General features: G+C 32.4%; 2 protein-coding genes across 3 annotated transcripts; both read right to left on the reverse strand.

Annotated features, from left to right (window-relative positions):
• Window positions 1-4,185: 4,185 nt before the first annotated feature.
• LOC134231488 (uncharacterized) lies at window positions 4,186-5,604 on the reverse strand. Its single transcript, XM_062713450.1, has 4 exons — window positions 5,537-5,604; window positions 4,696-5,376; window positions 4,403-4,525; window positions 4,186-4,270 (listed from the first exon to the last, which is right to left on the reverse strand). Exons 1-4 carry the CDS (start codon window positions 5,592-5,594, stop codon window positions 4,239-4,241), a joined length of 894 nt encoding a protein of 297 aa, XP_062569434.1. The 5' UTR covers window positions 5,595-5,604; the 3' UTR covers window positions 4,186-4,238.
• A 282-nt stretch (window positions 5,605-5,886) lies between these two features.
• Window positions 5,887-13,676, reverse strand: LOC134231474 (uncharacterized). Of its 2 annotated transcripts, XM_062713435.1 has the most exons (11): window positions 13,632-13,669; window positions 13,245-13,546; window positions 11,137-11,347; window positions 10,722-10,804; window positions 9,955-10,494; window positions 8,322-9,559; window positions 7,923-8,129; window positions 7,656-7,739; window positions 7,367-7,468; window positions 6,668-6,809; window positions 5,887-6,011 (listed from the first exon to the last, which is right to left on the reverse strand). In XM_062713435.1, exons 2-11 carry the CDS (start codon window positions 13,342-13,344, stop codon window positions 5,926-5,928), a joined length of 2,793 nt encoding a protein of 930 aa, XP_062569419.1. In that variant the 5' UTR covers window positions 13,345-13,546; window positions 13,632-13,669; the 3' UTR covers window positions 5,887-5,925. The 2 variants fall into 2 exon arrangements, with proteins under 2 accessions (XP_062569419.1, XP_062569418.1); XM_062713434.1 differs by having other exon boundaries at window positions 13,245-13,676.
• Between the last annotated feature and the right edge of the window lie 3,372 nt (window positions 13,677-17,048).

Consider the following 17,048-nt stretch of genomic DNA (forward strand, 5'->3'; position numbering starts at 1 on the left):
GAATTTCAAAAAGGTAAATGATTAGAATTTTTCTGGAACAGCATTTTTAAAAATTTATTTTATCAAATGGTCGTTACAGCCATTGGAATCTAGATTGTTAAGTTAAAAATGGAATTTTCCTCAGTCAACATTAACATTAAAGAAATGTCCTAAAAGTAAATGTGACACTTAGTCTGAATAGGTCGTGTATTTGCAAACAAAATTATTATAAAGAAACAATGAAATTTATGATTTCAAATGACCAACTTGGAATACTTAAATGCATCGTGTTTTTATCGTTTCTTTGTTCATTATGATAAACTTGCATTAGATGACATAGATTTTTGCTCTTCTTAGTTTGTGCTAGCTCTGATAAGATAACAAGTCTGATAAAACAAGTATATACTGTCAAAACGTCAGAGATACTCAAGCTGTAGAAAGTCAACTAGGAAGTGTCATTAACATCCTATAATTGTAAAAGATGAGATCTATTGAGTTCAATCTTCTGTTGAATAAAATACATGTACATGAAACAGAATTCATATATTAATTTTAATTAGAATAAATATATTAAATCGTACTACTTTTTAAGGTGAATTTACGTTACTCACTTTCATGAATATTTATAAAGCATAGTGGCAGTTTCTTAATTTAATGAAATATTTTTTATGCTGATATACTTCAAACTATAAAATTTATACATTTTTTTGCTTAATGACGTACATCATTTAATATACATCAATCCAAATAGCTTGTTACAAGCATACAGAAAGAAACGTTTTTCAAAATAGATGAGGGGAGAGGGGGAGGGGCTCCGGGTTCAAAAAAATCCACATGACTATATATACGGGTTCATCTAGCTGTGCGGCATGTCTAATACATATTCCATACGTATATAGGTTCCGTTACCAAAGCTGACATTAATTTTGTGCTATTATTTTACTGTCACTCAAAGGGCACATGCACATCATTCTCAGGCCCGTGAGAAGCAATTTCAGTATTGGGGGGAGGGGGGGGGTACAATCATACATTTTCTGGCCATGTATTGTAGAATTTGTTAACGATGGGTAACCTGTTTCACATTTCAGAGTAAACAGTGGAAAAAAAAACAAACATGCTTCAGTTTGTCGGAGACTGTAAAAGTTACCTTAGATTCCTACGCTTTAGCAAAGCGCGAAGTCTCTGTATAGAAACTGTTGCAGCTGCGGAGCTTCACTCATTGTTCATTCGCCATAGAATAGAATCCGACATTTAACTCTTGTCTTTGAATATACAGACTTTTTCAAGATAAGCTTCATTTTTTTCTCTAGATATATTTTTATCTACAAAATAATAACTTTTCGTGTATTTAAACTGAGTAAATCGATGACCTAGCATCGTTTTAGATAACTCAAGCCGCTCTAGGGCTTGAGTAAAAATATTAAAACTTGAATCTTATAATTTTGGACTAGGGACAGCCTTTCCCTAGTATGAATGTTATGACAACGTCGATAGTGTTGCAATCTTTCCAACAATGTTAATTTGATAGGACTTTTTAAATCATACACAGAGATGTAAGCGTAGTCATAACAATCGGTCTTAAAATAAACCTCTGATATACACGATGTCTCTTTTTTATTCATTATTACTTTATGTAAATCAACAGTTACTGTAAATGTATTATATTTAGCGTGTACGATATTTGACGGAAATTGATTTTTGAATAAGTTAGCGTAGATTTGATTTAGCGCATTTCTTCATATTCTTATTTATTATCGGCAGCGGCAGATCTATTTGTGGTTGTGTTAGAAAGTGCACATGGGGAATTGAGACTTTATTTTTTTATTAGTTCAGTAAAATAATTCTTTAATGATAACAAGTAAAAATCACGAGTAAAATATTTTTAAAAACTTGCTTTTAACCTAATATTAATTGTTGTTATTATGTTTCAATTTCATCTTCATTTCCCATCAGATAATTGATAATTTATAGTTATATAAAAATAGTTTACAATAGACACTCCCCAGCCTGGGAGTGTATGAGATATGAAAGGAAATCGTCATGATTTTCCGGATAATAATGACGTGGTATAGCAGGGTGAATAAAAATTGAAAAAAAACTTTCAACTGGTCAAATTTTTTTAGAATATGCTCTTCCGCTGCAAATGACAAAAAGATATTTTTGTACATTTTGCATCGCGGCTTGCAGGAAAGCCTACTCTACAGAAACCATGGGCATTATAACGTGACCAAGATTCAGGGTATCAGCAGGTGGTTCATCTTGAGAGGCCTACATCTTCAGTGTAAAATGTCTATTTATTTAATTCTTTAAAATTATTTATTTTGCTTTGAAGACAGCCTGAAATAAAAATGATTCAACAACTATTTCACCTTCGAATTTTATCTTGACGTGCTTTCCTTGTTTGTACGCTTTTTAAATTGTGAAAGGAATTTTTTAATTGCTAAATTTTGTTTGCGGCCGGGTTGATGTTTTGCATCAATTTTTCTTGTGTGTATACGAGGGTTGTCCCGTAAAATCGTGGACAAGTTGTCCAGTTTGAAAAATAATCATCACTGCGTTCTGAAATTTTCACCACTTTTTCGTAGATAAATTATGAATATACATAGCAAATTTCAAATAGATATATGCATAGGTAAACAAATGTGATATTTTATGTTATGTACTGTATCGCCCTACGGCGCACGGATGATAACGTCAAAGTGTCTAAAACAGCGTCAAGTTTCATCTTTGCTAAACTTAAAGTTGGATAAGCCCCACTTAAATTTAGAAATTTTATTGATTTACATATGTGAGTATCTATAACCAGTTAAGAAACCAATAAGGCACACTCATGCGATCTTCTGAATATTTATTAGCAAGCTACAGACAGTATTCTCACCATCATTCAACTAAATGAGAATCTCACATCGACGGTCGAAAGTGACAGTGTCCTTTGCTATAACAAATGGCAGTCTGTCCAAATGTTTTGTACTATCTGGGGACTCGATCACGAAGACTTCACTAAGAAAACTTTCATTTCATTTATATACTAAAGATCTGGTGATATTTTTCATATTTTCTTTCTTCTGTATTCATTTAATGTCTCTTAAGGCGTCATTACAACATCCTAATCTATCTGAACTGCTCTCCGGTGCGCCGTAACGTCATAAAAAGTCGCCATTTTTCGTGTATTGTGTTTATTACTTTCCCATTTCAAATGCTCGGGAAACTGCCAAAAATTAACCAAATGCCTTGAAATTTTTAAAAAGACGACAGAATTGATTAAGGAATGGAATTAGGATAATTTTCATCCTAATCTTATGTATTAAAAAATTTTCTTACGAATTAATCCTTATGTCTTCTCTAATATAACCTTGCTATTTTTACCGTGCGCCGTAGGACCTTACCTTGTGCACATTCAAGCAGAATAAAATCTTTATTATTGAATATATATTTTCAAAAACATTATGATTCACTTAAATATGATGAATAAACATTTACTGAAAATTTCAGCTTAGTGCGCCCATTACTTTTAGAGAAAAACGCTTTGTCCACGATTTTATGGGACAACCCTCGTATGTGCAAGACATTTAGCGTTGCATTTGATTTAGCGGTTGCTGCGTTCCGCCAAAGTCACCTAAAAGAATACACAGCCAAATTTAATACGTTTACAATATATCTACCGGTACATCTTATTCGCACCAAACTTTGCTCTGTCCCTTTGAAACTTTTAAATAGTCTTCTTGAAAAGGTCAAGAAAAGTCAATTTTAGATTCCTAGACACCGGAATATAGGCTTGGACCTGTGATTATGGATATTACAGATCATAAGCTTTTTTAACCCCCTGCTGAAGAAAATGCAGCTAGAACAATCCGTTTTTCGTTAAAATTGAATATGCAAAAAAAGGAATTGACGCGGCTTATATAAGTAAAATTCTATATCACAAAAGGGTCCAATCTTGTATTCCACCATGTTTCAAGTTAAAAACTACACTTTTTATTTCCTACAAATATACATCGACTATTGCTTCCAAACTTTTTACTTACAAAGAACTTTAAATACTTGAAAGAAAACGACGACACTACTGTGTGATCCAGACTTTCGATACTTTTGTCTTACTTTTATTTTACCAGAGGTTTAACCACAGGTGGAAATTTCTGTAATGAAACGTCACCCTGCAATATTAGGAATGACATACACATGTTTTGTTTTGTTTTGTAAATTTTTAAGAAATTAATTTCATTCCATTTACTTCAGTCAATATACAAAGTATATTATCTTCATCCTATTATTCCAGTATTCCCATGATCTCCTGTAAAAAAAAGAAACGCTGAAATGTATAACAGTAATTTTCTATGTGTGTGAGAGAGAGAGAGAAAGTGAGAGAGAGAGAGAGAGTGTGTGAGGGTGAGAGTTCGAGAGAGTTCGAGAGAGAGAGAATTACCTTTGACATTACAGGTATCACCCATGAATCCATCTGGACACTCGCAAATGAACTGTGTCTCGTTTTCAGAATAACAAGTACCGCCATTATGGCAAGGAGAACTCTTACAGGGATCCATTTGTTCTGTGCAGAAATAATGAATTAATGTATTACCTGCATGATTGTAGGCGTGTTTTAATAGATAGCAAAGAATGGAATACTTAAGGTATTTTGAACCTGCAAAGAGAAAATATCTGCCAATAAAGTCCTATAGCACAATTTCATCAGAAACTAAAGCTAACTGTAAAACTTACCAAAGCGCACGCCGAGGGCAGCGCCATTAATATCATTGTGGTGATGAATAAATGCATATCCCCCGCACCCGCCAAAATGAATTTCATAGTCAAAATAAAACTCATCAGGCATATTAGATGACGTAGGTAGGTTATGAGCTACTGTTATCCAGGAGTGCATAAGAGCCGTCTCACAACAGGAGTTGACGTAACCCACGGGTTGTTTATGGTTGGGATTGAAGTAAAATACAAAGTAGTTGTTGGGGTTCCTGTCGCAGTTTACAAAATGGAAGTCCTGACCCGAGGCACGATATCCCTGTGGATTAACATGATTTGCCAGACTTATAGGTAGGAAGCCTAAATAAAGATAAGGTGCTAGATTTGCCGCATTGACCGATGCTGGATATCCTGTATGCTGGTTGTAGAAAATTCCCAAGGGTTGCGTCGGGTAGTTTCTTATGTTTTCCATGACTGTTTCTGCCTGGACGCCATTTTTCTTCAGATGCCTCACTTTGACATGGGCCCTCGTTGTGAAGAGGTCATTTATGTTGACTTCAACAGCAGTATTCTTGGACAGGTAGGTGTATCCAAATTTATCATGGAATTCACAATATACCTTGTATGACTGGTTTTTACGATTGTATATTGTGTAGGTACCATTAGCACTGCTTGGGTTAGCAAGGTAAATATCCTTGCATGAATCTTCAATGAAGAAGTCATGTAAAAATAAATTGTACGTCACGTTTCGTTACAATGAAACACGTGAGAAACTTACGGAACAATTTTTCTGCAATGTTATCTAATAATGAAAAAGAAATTAGCACTATAGAACAGAGATCTTTGAATAAAAAAATATAGTTACGATTTACAGCATCCACAACATTTAACCACAGAACCGTCAGAATAATGAATACATTCATGTTGTTCTCAATTCGTATTGGTGATGTGTCTTATCACTGTTATTAAAGTCATGGACAATAATGAAAATCTAGTGATAACCAATTTTAAACGGGAATGGATTACGCGAACTTTTGTAGGACTCGAGTTTTGGTTAAGCGAAAATGAAGAGCAGTGGGTAACCGGGATATAACTACATATTTCTTTTAATTAAAGATTGTATCCTTTCTCAAGTTTCGACATTGTAAATAATATAATGAAAGATGAAATGATCCGGAACAATAGATGTCCGGGTAATAAAATTTCACAGACATATTTAAAAAGAGACTTTTTTTTTATTGGAAACTAAAAATATTATGCATTAAATGGAACAATATTAGCACAATCAAATCTTCCTGACTGCGACACTGGCTGATGAATAACAAATGACCTGTTTGCCACTGTAAAGAAAAAAAATCAGCATTTACATATTGAAATAATATTTTTCAAATGGCTGTGTGAAAACTATGATTTGAAATTCAAATATAACAATAAATTTGATTTATGATTGAAAATACATTAGTTTCTTGGTCTACAATGTATGTCAAATGAAATATTGTGTATACGAGATTGACTCAAAGATTGCAAATTTCAATATTCAAAATATGCACATGTCAAGTTATATGTATATACAGGCATGTTCGCATATTCAAAGATTCTACAACTCAAATATTTCTATTTTGAATAATGAAGAACTGGATGCAATGTTCAAAATCATGTTTATAAAAGACTTTTTCACTCAATATAACCAAGCAGTTCGTTAGAAAAATTTTTTTTGCCGATTTATTGTCATTTTTAGTCCCCTTGTTCACGAGAATAAGATTTTCATACACCCTAGCAAAATTTTCACAATTTAAAACAAAAAATCTCCTCTTGAAAGATGACATGACATCTGAATAAACTTCTTGTTCTATGCAAATTGATCATTTGACTCATGAAATTTTTTAGGACAACAACGATAGACAATGGTAAAATTTTATTCAGAAAATCTAAAAAAAAATTATAACATCAGTATTTTCACTGTAGTAAGATAAAACAATTTGGGTAAAAGTCTTACCTCCAAATCTCCCAATCAGAGGCAAATTAACGTCAGTGTAGAATCTTGGACCTCCACCTATTTCATACACACCGTGTTTACCACTTGTGTCCCCTAATTCACAACGGTAAGGGTTTGAAAAAGAACATTCTTCATATCCCACCTGCAAGAATACATGTAAGCAGTCTATATCTATGTAAACGATTGGATAAAACAATTAAAAATAAATGGGGTTTATAGCTTACTTTAAAACAAATAAGAAAATTTGATTCTATGTAAAAAAAATATTTTAGTAAATGAAAATTGCACAATAAGATAGAGAAACTTTTGCTTAAAGGAAAGTTAATTACCAAATATGTTATTATATATTGTCGCACTAAATCACTCAGAATTAAAATAAAAAAGTTGAAGATGTTTTAATAATGATCAGTGATATAGTCTTACAAATAACTTTTGCACAATATGGTATAAGAATTGTTGTTCATTTAACAAATACAATCATTACTATTCAGGAAATGATTAATAATTTGTACACTTCTTTTCGTATTTTTTTTTAAATCCATGGTTTGACTAAAGTTACACGTTGTTGTAACTTGTAAAAGTGTTTTGACTGTACTTTAAAACTATTTTAGATGTTTGGTGTAGTCACAAATCGCGGGATGACGAACAAATGAATTAAAATTTATGACTTATAACTTGTAATTTTTTTCGTAATCTTACCGTTGTATTCACATTATAAGGATTGTAATGAGGCCCAGCATCCTGGCAGTTTCCACCCTCTACAACTCGGTACACATGTACATGCCAGTTAAGGCCTCTTACCTAAAAATGGTATTTATGTCTTTAGGTTTGTATATAGAGTATGTAGAGTTATACATATTTTAACATATCTCAATTAACTGAATATTTATGTGTTCATAATATTGTTTAATCGTGTTTGCAATAATTAACTGAAATACATTTAGAATACGAGTTTTCAACATAGATAAAATGACGATGAAATACCAACCCGTAGTCTTTCATTGTTTCTAAATTTCAAGTCCACTAATATTTCAGTGTCACTTGCTGTGTTATCTGGATAAACATATTGTTTCTGTGAATATAGAAATACAACAATAAAAGACGTGTAAAAACTCTTCAATATTACTCACATCAATTATGTAGATGTTATATTTAACATTATTGATAAAAATGCTCAGACTTTTACTTTAGTGACGTGGTGAATGATACTTCTAATCCGATGAACTGTAACTGATCAAGTGTATATTTATCTTACCAGTTCTATAGATCCTGACAAGAGACCCCTGGTAAACCTGGCAATCAGCCGGACTATCCTACCCCCGGACATTTCTGTGTTCTCCTCAATATTTCCACACAACCATCTCGATCCATCGCCACGATGGATAACCAATGATCTTCCACTAATACTCAAGGGGCCTGCTACAGGTAAGAAATTATCGGGTCCTGAGGCGAGAACTGTGTCCTGGGTAAAAGGTTTTATATACAAAATGTCATGCTAAATGCACAAGAAGTTATGATTAGTAGACAAAAAGTTACTTAACATGTATCTTCAAAAAAAAATGGTATATCAAAAGTATTATGTACTTGATAATTTAAAATATTCAAACAAGCCAGAAGTGGAAAGGAACTTTTCTGTAATGCTAACAATGCTTACCCTGCCTTCAAGAATAGAACCGTATTTGCCGCTTAAATCCCCGACTTCATACAAATCATGGGTCCCTGTTCCTGGTTGTGGGCTTTTTGTTTGGTTTACAAAGAAAGGGTTGAAGTGACCACCCACCACATTATTTTCGCAAGGAGCTGGAGAAGATAGATCGACTGGTTCTGTGTGTATATGATATCCAGCAGCCCTACGTTGTAAACCGGACAAACGTAATGAGGTCCATGCTATTGCTTCTTCATACTGTGGAACATTTCCTACAAATTCAAACAGGCCTGTTATAGGTGCTGTTCTGGATCCATACCAGTTTTCAACTAACAAAGCTCGTGCCGGAACTTCGAAAATGTTTGCGCATGCCAAACGCCCTTTTCCTTTGTTTTCATCATGTATCACTAGAGATTTTCCTATAATGCCAAGTGGACCTTCTAAAGGTAAGTTTATGTCTGTGAAGTAATTTCGATACCACACAGTATTATTGCCTCTAATATTAATAGTTTCTTTTTTGCCGGACAGGTCACCAAGTTCGCATCTGAGAGGGTTACAAAAACGACACTCTGTACCATAGTTTCCATTAACATTCACACGGTAGGGGTTAAAATGCTCACCAGCTGCAGAACAGTTACAGGGTCTATCATTAAATAAATCACAAACCGGGTTTTCATGTACATGCCAATTGTGACTAAAGGTTGGTCTTTGTATTCCGTTGGAATAACTTACTTCAACAAACACATGAGTATCGGAATGATAATCGTTTCGATTTTGTGTAAACACAATTTGTCCAATAACAGGTCCTTTGAATTTTGCCACTGCTTTTGTAACCCTACTAACCGGTTTTATTGTTGCACAGACCCATCGTTCATCCCTATAAGACCTATGAATCGTAAAAGAACGTCCAACCACACTGTACTTTCCAAATAATGGTAAATTGTCATCACTGAACTGTCCATTAAAACTGTCTTGTCCTGTAAGGTATCCGTATTTCCCACTAAGATCGCCTATTTCGTACTGATCGGATGTTCCAGTCTGACGTGATGGGGAGATCGGTTTTTCTCTTTCAAAATCAAAGTGTCCGCTGATGCTCTTGTCGTCACACACATTATCCAATGCGGTAAGCTTGACAGGAACCGGCCACTTATGAATATGGTAACCACCAGCGAGTCCTCGAAGGTTGTTTAAAGTAATCTGTACCACAGTGTTATCATAGGAAGATCTCTGATACAACTGAATTGTTCCTGAAAGAAGATGGAATAATAGTAAATCAGCGAAAATGAGTAAAACGCAAATGATGAATGATCACGAGTTTTCTATTTTGGTAATATTTTCTTTCATGTGGATAATCATTGTCATAATAAAAAAATATATACTCATAGACACGTCTATATAAATCACTCGTTAAATATATTGTTTAGTTATTTTGCAATTGTACGTGTAAATATATAATTATCCATCACACTTACAATGGCTGAATCACCGGGAAATAGCCTAAGCTTATCAAAGTGAATGTTGCACTTACATTTAGTTTTTGTGTCAAACTTTAAAACGGTTCAACTGAATATTATCAATATTTGCTATTTTGGTCTTCGTTATAGTGAAAATAAGTGTGAAAGGAAATGGTATGGTAAATTACCTTTCACACCGTCATTAAATACGGAAGCAATAGCTTGTTTTGGTTCTATTTCTCTTATCAATGCACAAGAGGCAATTTCTCCTGTTCGTCTTGCTAGTACTAGTATATTTCCAATAACAGACCTCAATCCAGACAAAGGTAACTCGGAGTCTATGAAAGTGAAAGTAGCATCGTTTTTCTTAGCGCCTACGAGCAGACGACCAAACCTGCGTGACATGCTGTAAAGTTGTTGAAGAGAGGGCGGGAAAGGCAAAGGAAGACGACATTCTGTATTCATTGTTGTCTTATACTGATCGCGATTTGGATTTGGAACTAGGAACCAGAAAAAGGTTTCTGCAACAGGATTTTCTCCTTGTGTTTTAAATAGATTCACTCTCACTGAAGTGTCTGCAAGACTGTCGTTTTCAAGTTGTCTGAATGTTATAATCCCTCCTATGTTTGAAAGGAACTTTGCTTCAGCGGTATTATGCAATCCCCTTGGTTCAAGCGTTCCACAAACTCTTTGACCTGTGTCAGCGTTGGTTAGTAAAATTGCCTTTCCTATGTCAAAAAAAGAGATTTTTTAATGAAATTCAAACAAGCATTATGCTGTATAATTCATCCAAAACAACTGAGACTATGCAACTTGCCTCGAAGCCCTCTAATTTCATCTTAATGAACAACAGACTTGGATGTTTTGTCAATTTCATCTGACATTGAAAGATGGGCTACAAGTTGAATGAAATTTATTTCAATGTTACCCTTTCAGGAACGATTGTAAAACGCACCGTTAAGTGAGCGTGCGTCAGAGTCCAGGCCAAAATAGCGATGATCTCGGCCAGGAACGAGAAGCCATGTTCTGTTGATGTATCTGTAAAAAAAAAATATGGAGCAATTGGTGACGTGGCCTTACATTATTACAATTGTTTTAAAAATTAGTTTCATATGTTTTACATTTTGAAACACACAGATACAAAAATTGAAACTGTTAGTATAAATAGGGTATAAGAAACAAAAAATGCAGGCCAAATGTATGCAAATGATATAGGAAAGATAAGAACAATCTTGAAATTTTAAGCTTTATTGCACAACCTGAAAGCTCCAAGGTTAATCTACAAGCCCATTTATCTTTATCTCATGATCTTTTTTATAATGAGAATCAGATAACTTTATCTATTTTTTTTATATTATATTTTAAATTACCTTCGTCCTAAATCCCTGTCCAAACACCTGACAGTGACATCAGTTAGTACTCTATTATCCCGAATCTCCACCAAATGTGTGTTCCGTATATTTGGGAAAGTAAGAACGGCCAGGGATCTATTTGGTCGGAAATTCGGTTCAATATGGACCACTCCCCTGACTCCTCCGTAACCAATGATACTATGAAGTGATCGTGTTTGTGCAGTACTATCTTTAAAAAATGTTACAGTTAAATCACATATTTTCGAGGAGTCAACTTTTCGTGGATTGAAGAAAATATTCGTGGTCTGAGGAAAAATTCAATGGGATTTGATTTTATGGTTGAAGTATTGTTCAGTAGTAATATATGTAAAAAAATATTGCATTTTGTGGTGGATATAAATTCGTGGGTCTCTTCAAACCTTGAAAACCACGAAAATTAACCCCCATGAAAATTACTGATTTCACAGTATCGTTTATTTTTGTTAGTTTAGTTAAACAACCTACAAAATTCAAACATCTTTTCTTTTTTTAAATTAATTTATATGAGAAAACTTCAATGTAAAAAGTTCTAGAGCTGAGTAATTTTTATTTACCTATTAATGTTATTTTTTAAAACTATTTCTTTATGAAGGAGATTCACTATGGTCAAAACAATCTTAAGGACCCTCCTCTGATGAAAATATTATTTTGGACTTTGAGAAAAACTTTTTTTTTCCAAATATTTTAACCATTCAAAATCATAATATATTTGCACTGAGTATAAATTTAATTTTTTAAACATACTTTTTTGTGAAATGTTTTAAATCAAGGCTTGAATGTAAACAATAAAAGTGGTATGAACACAGGGTCGAAATCCTGATAAAGTCTTCACTCTCTGAGAGAAGAGAAAGTAAACACAAGACTATAAATGTCACAGGCAATTCAATTAGCATGCATGTAATTAATCTCATTAATCAAACATGATGTCCTGATTGAGACATATGGATCTGTACATAAAGCATTGTAAGTTATATTATGTGGCAATTTTTGTTTGTGGGGAAAAGTAAGAGTTTGGAAATAAATGATTTGAACATAATTTAATTCTATTAAAATAAAGTTTTGATAAAAATATTCTTTATAAGTTAATTATATAACATTTCCCGAGATATTTCTGTAGAAAATTATGTTTTATGGAAGTTTTCTTTATCATTTATTAATTAATATTTAATATTCATTGTAAGAATGACACTCTGCAAGATGGAAAATTGGTAAATCTTGAAATATACAATTTTGAAATCACGTGTTTTCAAATAATTTAATTCATTTACCTTAAAAAATTGACTTTTGTATACAAATTGCCTTTCTACGTGTATTTGCACGTATAAAGCATAAAAATTATTTCAAAAGTTTATGTTCACGGATTAGATGCACGTGTCAGAATATCTCGGATAAATAAGTGAAGGTTTGTAAGTTAGAGTATATATTTATTTCCTTTAATAAATGAAAGCATTGCTACCCTAAAACATGTAAAGATTTAGAAGTGTGACTTAAATTGATTTAAAACTGTAGGTTTCATCCGTGACTGCATTTTAAGAGGGAAAGATAGAGAGAGGGGGCGGATTAATCAATAGTTTGATTGATACGATGTTAGAACAGAAGATTGACTGTATTCAATGTTACCATGTCCAAATTTACATGAAAATGAAAACATGTAAGTCAATAAGTAATTATTCTAACAGTTATTAGAGCTTCCGTAAGGAAAAGTGCTTTTAAAAATACATAATTGTCACTCCTCTAGTCTTCTTGATATTTTACTTTAAAAAAATCTTTTAACTTTTTAGGACATTACAGATTACAGGTACTATCCTAGTAAAACAGTTTCATAAAAGTAAAAAAAAAATCAAAAAGGAATAGCTGATAAACTGAGCAGCCTTTCAGTATATAATCATTTTTGGTATTAAAACTACTAGAAAAAAATTAAAGCATTTTTTTTTTGACATTTGACTTAATAGAATAGCAATGAGAGACCAAACTAAAACAGAGCGCCATAGACCTCCAATTATTTTTGTATTTTGTTTTTATGACTTGATTTACCACAGACCACCAAGATTGAACAAATCAAAATTATGAAAAAGACACCCACTTACCTTGAATGTTACAAATTAGGAAATAAATAATGATAAAATCCTTCAATCTGTCCGAAGCTTTCATGTCAAAATATTTATGAACAGCCATGTTTAGCCTCATTTAACTCGTTTGATTCAAAAACAAACAGAACATATTCTTTTGACGGAAAAACATGGTAACGCGTTCACCATTGATTTTACAAAAGGCAAATAGGGCCATTCAACGCATAAAAACGATTTGTCTTACAAACAAGAAAAAAACCGTATTCGCTGATGACGGATGATTAGGAAGTGTTTCCACCAGCTTTTCCTCTATATTTTTCCTACAAAATTAACACCGATTAGTTTTATCCTGACATTTTATCGCTGATTATGTGAACAAAAGAAAATAAAACACGAATCAATTACCTTTCTGGAAGAGCTTTCACATCGTGTTTATTGCTACATAAACTAAAATGTTTTTTGTAGCCAAAAAATGAAGATAATAAAATTTCTTACAATGATATACATTTTTTTTCTTTTATGCATTCCAAGTATGTATGTTCTTCAATGATTTATGATCATTAAAATATTAGGTCGCAAATTCTCAGACTTGAAAAAGGAAATCTGTAATTTAATTACGGAAAAATTAATTAAAAATACAGAGACTTTCCAATTGTTGTCAGATTTTGCGTCATAAAAACAATGTTGGGCGTACCAATCGTGTATGTAATTCAAGCAAACTTAAAAATTCAAATGTTTTATAATCATGTAAATGCACAAAATACAGCACCTCTGATTTACTATTGTTTGCAATGAAGTTCAAATAAAAGCTAATAAATATTTTGGTTTTCACAAACTAAATTTATTGTTTGGCCAGAAAGGTTTACAAAACTTACAAAACGTATATATTTAAATCATTTCATGAAATAACTAAAACACATGCAATGCATTGCAAATGAGACAGAAAGATTGACAATAGTTCACAAAACACCTTTAGGTGTACATTGCCTAGCAATAAAAAATGAAATACAAATATTCTTGTTGACAAAATTATGGTAATTCTGATTTTAAAATTGTCAAAATTCAAGCAGTTTGGGATAGAAAATAGAAATCATATACAGTGTATACAATTGTCTTACATGCTAGTTTTCATCTAAAATCGAAAATGAAGAATTATTTGATGATGAAAATCAATCAATTATAGAATTAATACTTTTGTATAAAGACACATATTACAAAGATTTATTCCGATATTTAAAAAAAGTAAGCCTGTTTGAGCGCTTGAAATAATGATATCTGGTGTTTGTCTTGATTGTCGGAAACATATCACAAAATATAAGAAAATATAATAAAAAGAATCACACAGAGTTTTTTTTTTAAATTGTCACAATTTTTGTCCAAATACTAGTACATGTAGTTGTGTTTTCCCTCCCCCACTCTCAACATACAATTTGTTGGATAAAAATCAGGCGCAGTGATGGAATACACATAACTCGTATAAAAATTCATATTCAATCACAAACCATGGAGATGTTCTTTAAAAAAGTGGGAAAAAAGAGTTTTTAAACATTATTTCAACAATCTTCATTTTTCCATCTCAAGAAACAATTATAATTAGGAACTCACACGCCACAATGCATTCCAAATTCATTTAGTTCCTGTCATAAGCAGAATATAAAAATATCTTTTAATTAAAATTGAATCCACACCGTTGGGGTGCTTTAATATCAGTATCATCAATATGACTCTTTGGTTCTAGAGAAGATTTTTTATAGTATTATCTATTATACGTAGTGGAGATGCCCGGTTCATATCAAATGAAAACACAAGGTCGAAATCTGAACAATCAATTATTAATACATAAATGTCGAGGTAACTAAAATATGTCAATGCATAGTTCATGTATATTTGACAATACCAAACACCATGAAACATATTGATATTATGTGATATGATCAAAAACATGTAGCGAAAACCATTATAAAATCTGAAGTACAAAGTACGGTGCATAAAGCTTATGCGAATGGTACAAAAAATGTACAGTAAACAGAATGCGCACTTCAAATCTAAACTAAGTTGTAAATGTTAATGTTAAATTTGCAGACGATAGACACCAGACGAGCGAACTGTAGACACCTTTTGATCAGGAATAGCACTTCGGTTGAACTCAGATCTAAAAAGAAATCCTTACACGTGATTTATACAATGAACGTCATAAGTTCACATTATTCTAATCCCTTTGCTCTTTTAAGAATTTGAAAAATGCATTATATTTACAATTAAAAGTATGTTTTATGTGTTATTCACACAATTTGCTCCTTATTTATAATAACTTTACCTGATTAACCTTAATTGTAAATAGCTTACTTGACTGTATTATCAAAATACTGAGAAATCAGAGACATAGCGTACACTGGAAAAATCGTGTGTAATAGTTTTCAAAATGTCCAACCTTGAATCAACCTGTTGATTTAACACTTACTCTTGCAATTAAACTACCATAACCGAAATAATATTGAAACAGGACGTATTCTCAATTTCTTGCCATTTCAACTACGTCAAAATTACCACTGCCAATGCTGAAAAGAGTAAAAAATATGTTTCAGAGATGAATTATAAAAAGGATCGAAAATTCACAAAGACAAATTCTGTAGACGTAGACAGTCATTATGAGTGTGATTGATAAATATTATGGTAACCCTGACCTGAACTAAAAGAACTAATTAAGAAACTTACTAGTTAATTACGTTCAGGCTAATCCTTCATGTGTTAATCAAAATAACCACCTCTGACTGTGATCATTAAGTTCAAACAAGCTTTTAATACACTCCTAACACATCGAATTTTAATAAGGTTCGCATGGTGAAGTTTGATAAGTGAGTGTGCACTCTACAAACTTACAGGGATTTTTATTTTACAAAGGACGATTACACGCAGTTCTTCTATTAGAGAATTTAGCAACAACAAAAATTTAAACCTGTCAAAAATCTATATCTTATAGATAAATTACTTTTAAATAAAACTCTCTTAATACATGTATGAGTTAGATTTTTGCTGAAGGTCATACACGGTCTCAGTCTAAACACACATACAAATGTACTGATCAGAACTCGTATAATAAAAAAAAATACTAATGCGGCATTTTTCAGATGTCCTTTTTGGGACATTATAAATAATCCAGACACTAAGGATTTGTAAAACTTTGTAATCGGTCACCTGCAATTTTATTTTGTTTAAAAACATTGTTCTGATTCTTTATACAGGTACGCAGATATGGAATTAAAAAAAAATAGTTTCTCATTGACTGTTTTCAAAAAAACTTTGGAGACCATGTCTTTCCACTCTCTGTTGGAAATTGCATGGATGATGGTATGACCTGCATTTGAGGTTTTCGTCTCCCAGATTCGATTCGCAATACCATGAACAAACCATGTATAAAAAGGGCGAAGGCTAATGTTTGTTTTCTTTTTCGTTAAAAAACTGAATCTACATGTATTTGGCACATGGTTTCTGATTATTGTTAAATCTTATAAATTCTGCTGGGCGAAATACTAGTATTGTGCAATGAAAAAAAAATCAGCTTCCTTTAAAAAAAATCGAATAAGTAACCCCTTCACGCATCCATAAATGCCTGCAAGAGACCATGGTTTTGTAAATTACATTTTGCACAGGTGTGAGTGTATAGTTTATATATGATAGCACTTATAATTTTAATATTTTCGCTCTTTATATACTTATATGTTAAAACTTTGCGGGCCTTATCCAAATCAAAAGAGTCATAATTTAAGACATTTCAACCAAAAAAAAAAAAAATTATCGAAATTTCATCTACTTTTGATCCGT

The sequence above is a fragment of the Saccostrea cucullata genome, unplaced genomic scaffold (genome assembly GCF_032062105.1).
Source record: "Saccostrea cucullata isolate Sc308-1 unplaced genomic scaffold, CSIRO_AGI_Scuc_v1 ctg779, whole genome shotgun sequence".
Classification (NCBI taxonomy): domain Eukaryota; kingdom Metazoa; phylum Mollusca; class Bivalvia; order Ostreida; family Ostreidae; genus Saccostrea; species Saccostrea cuccullata.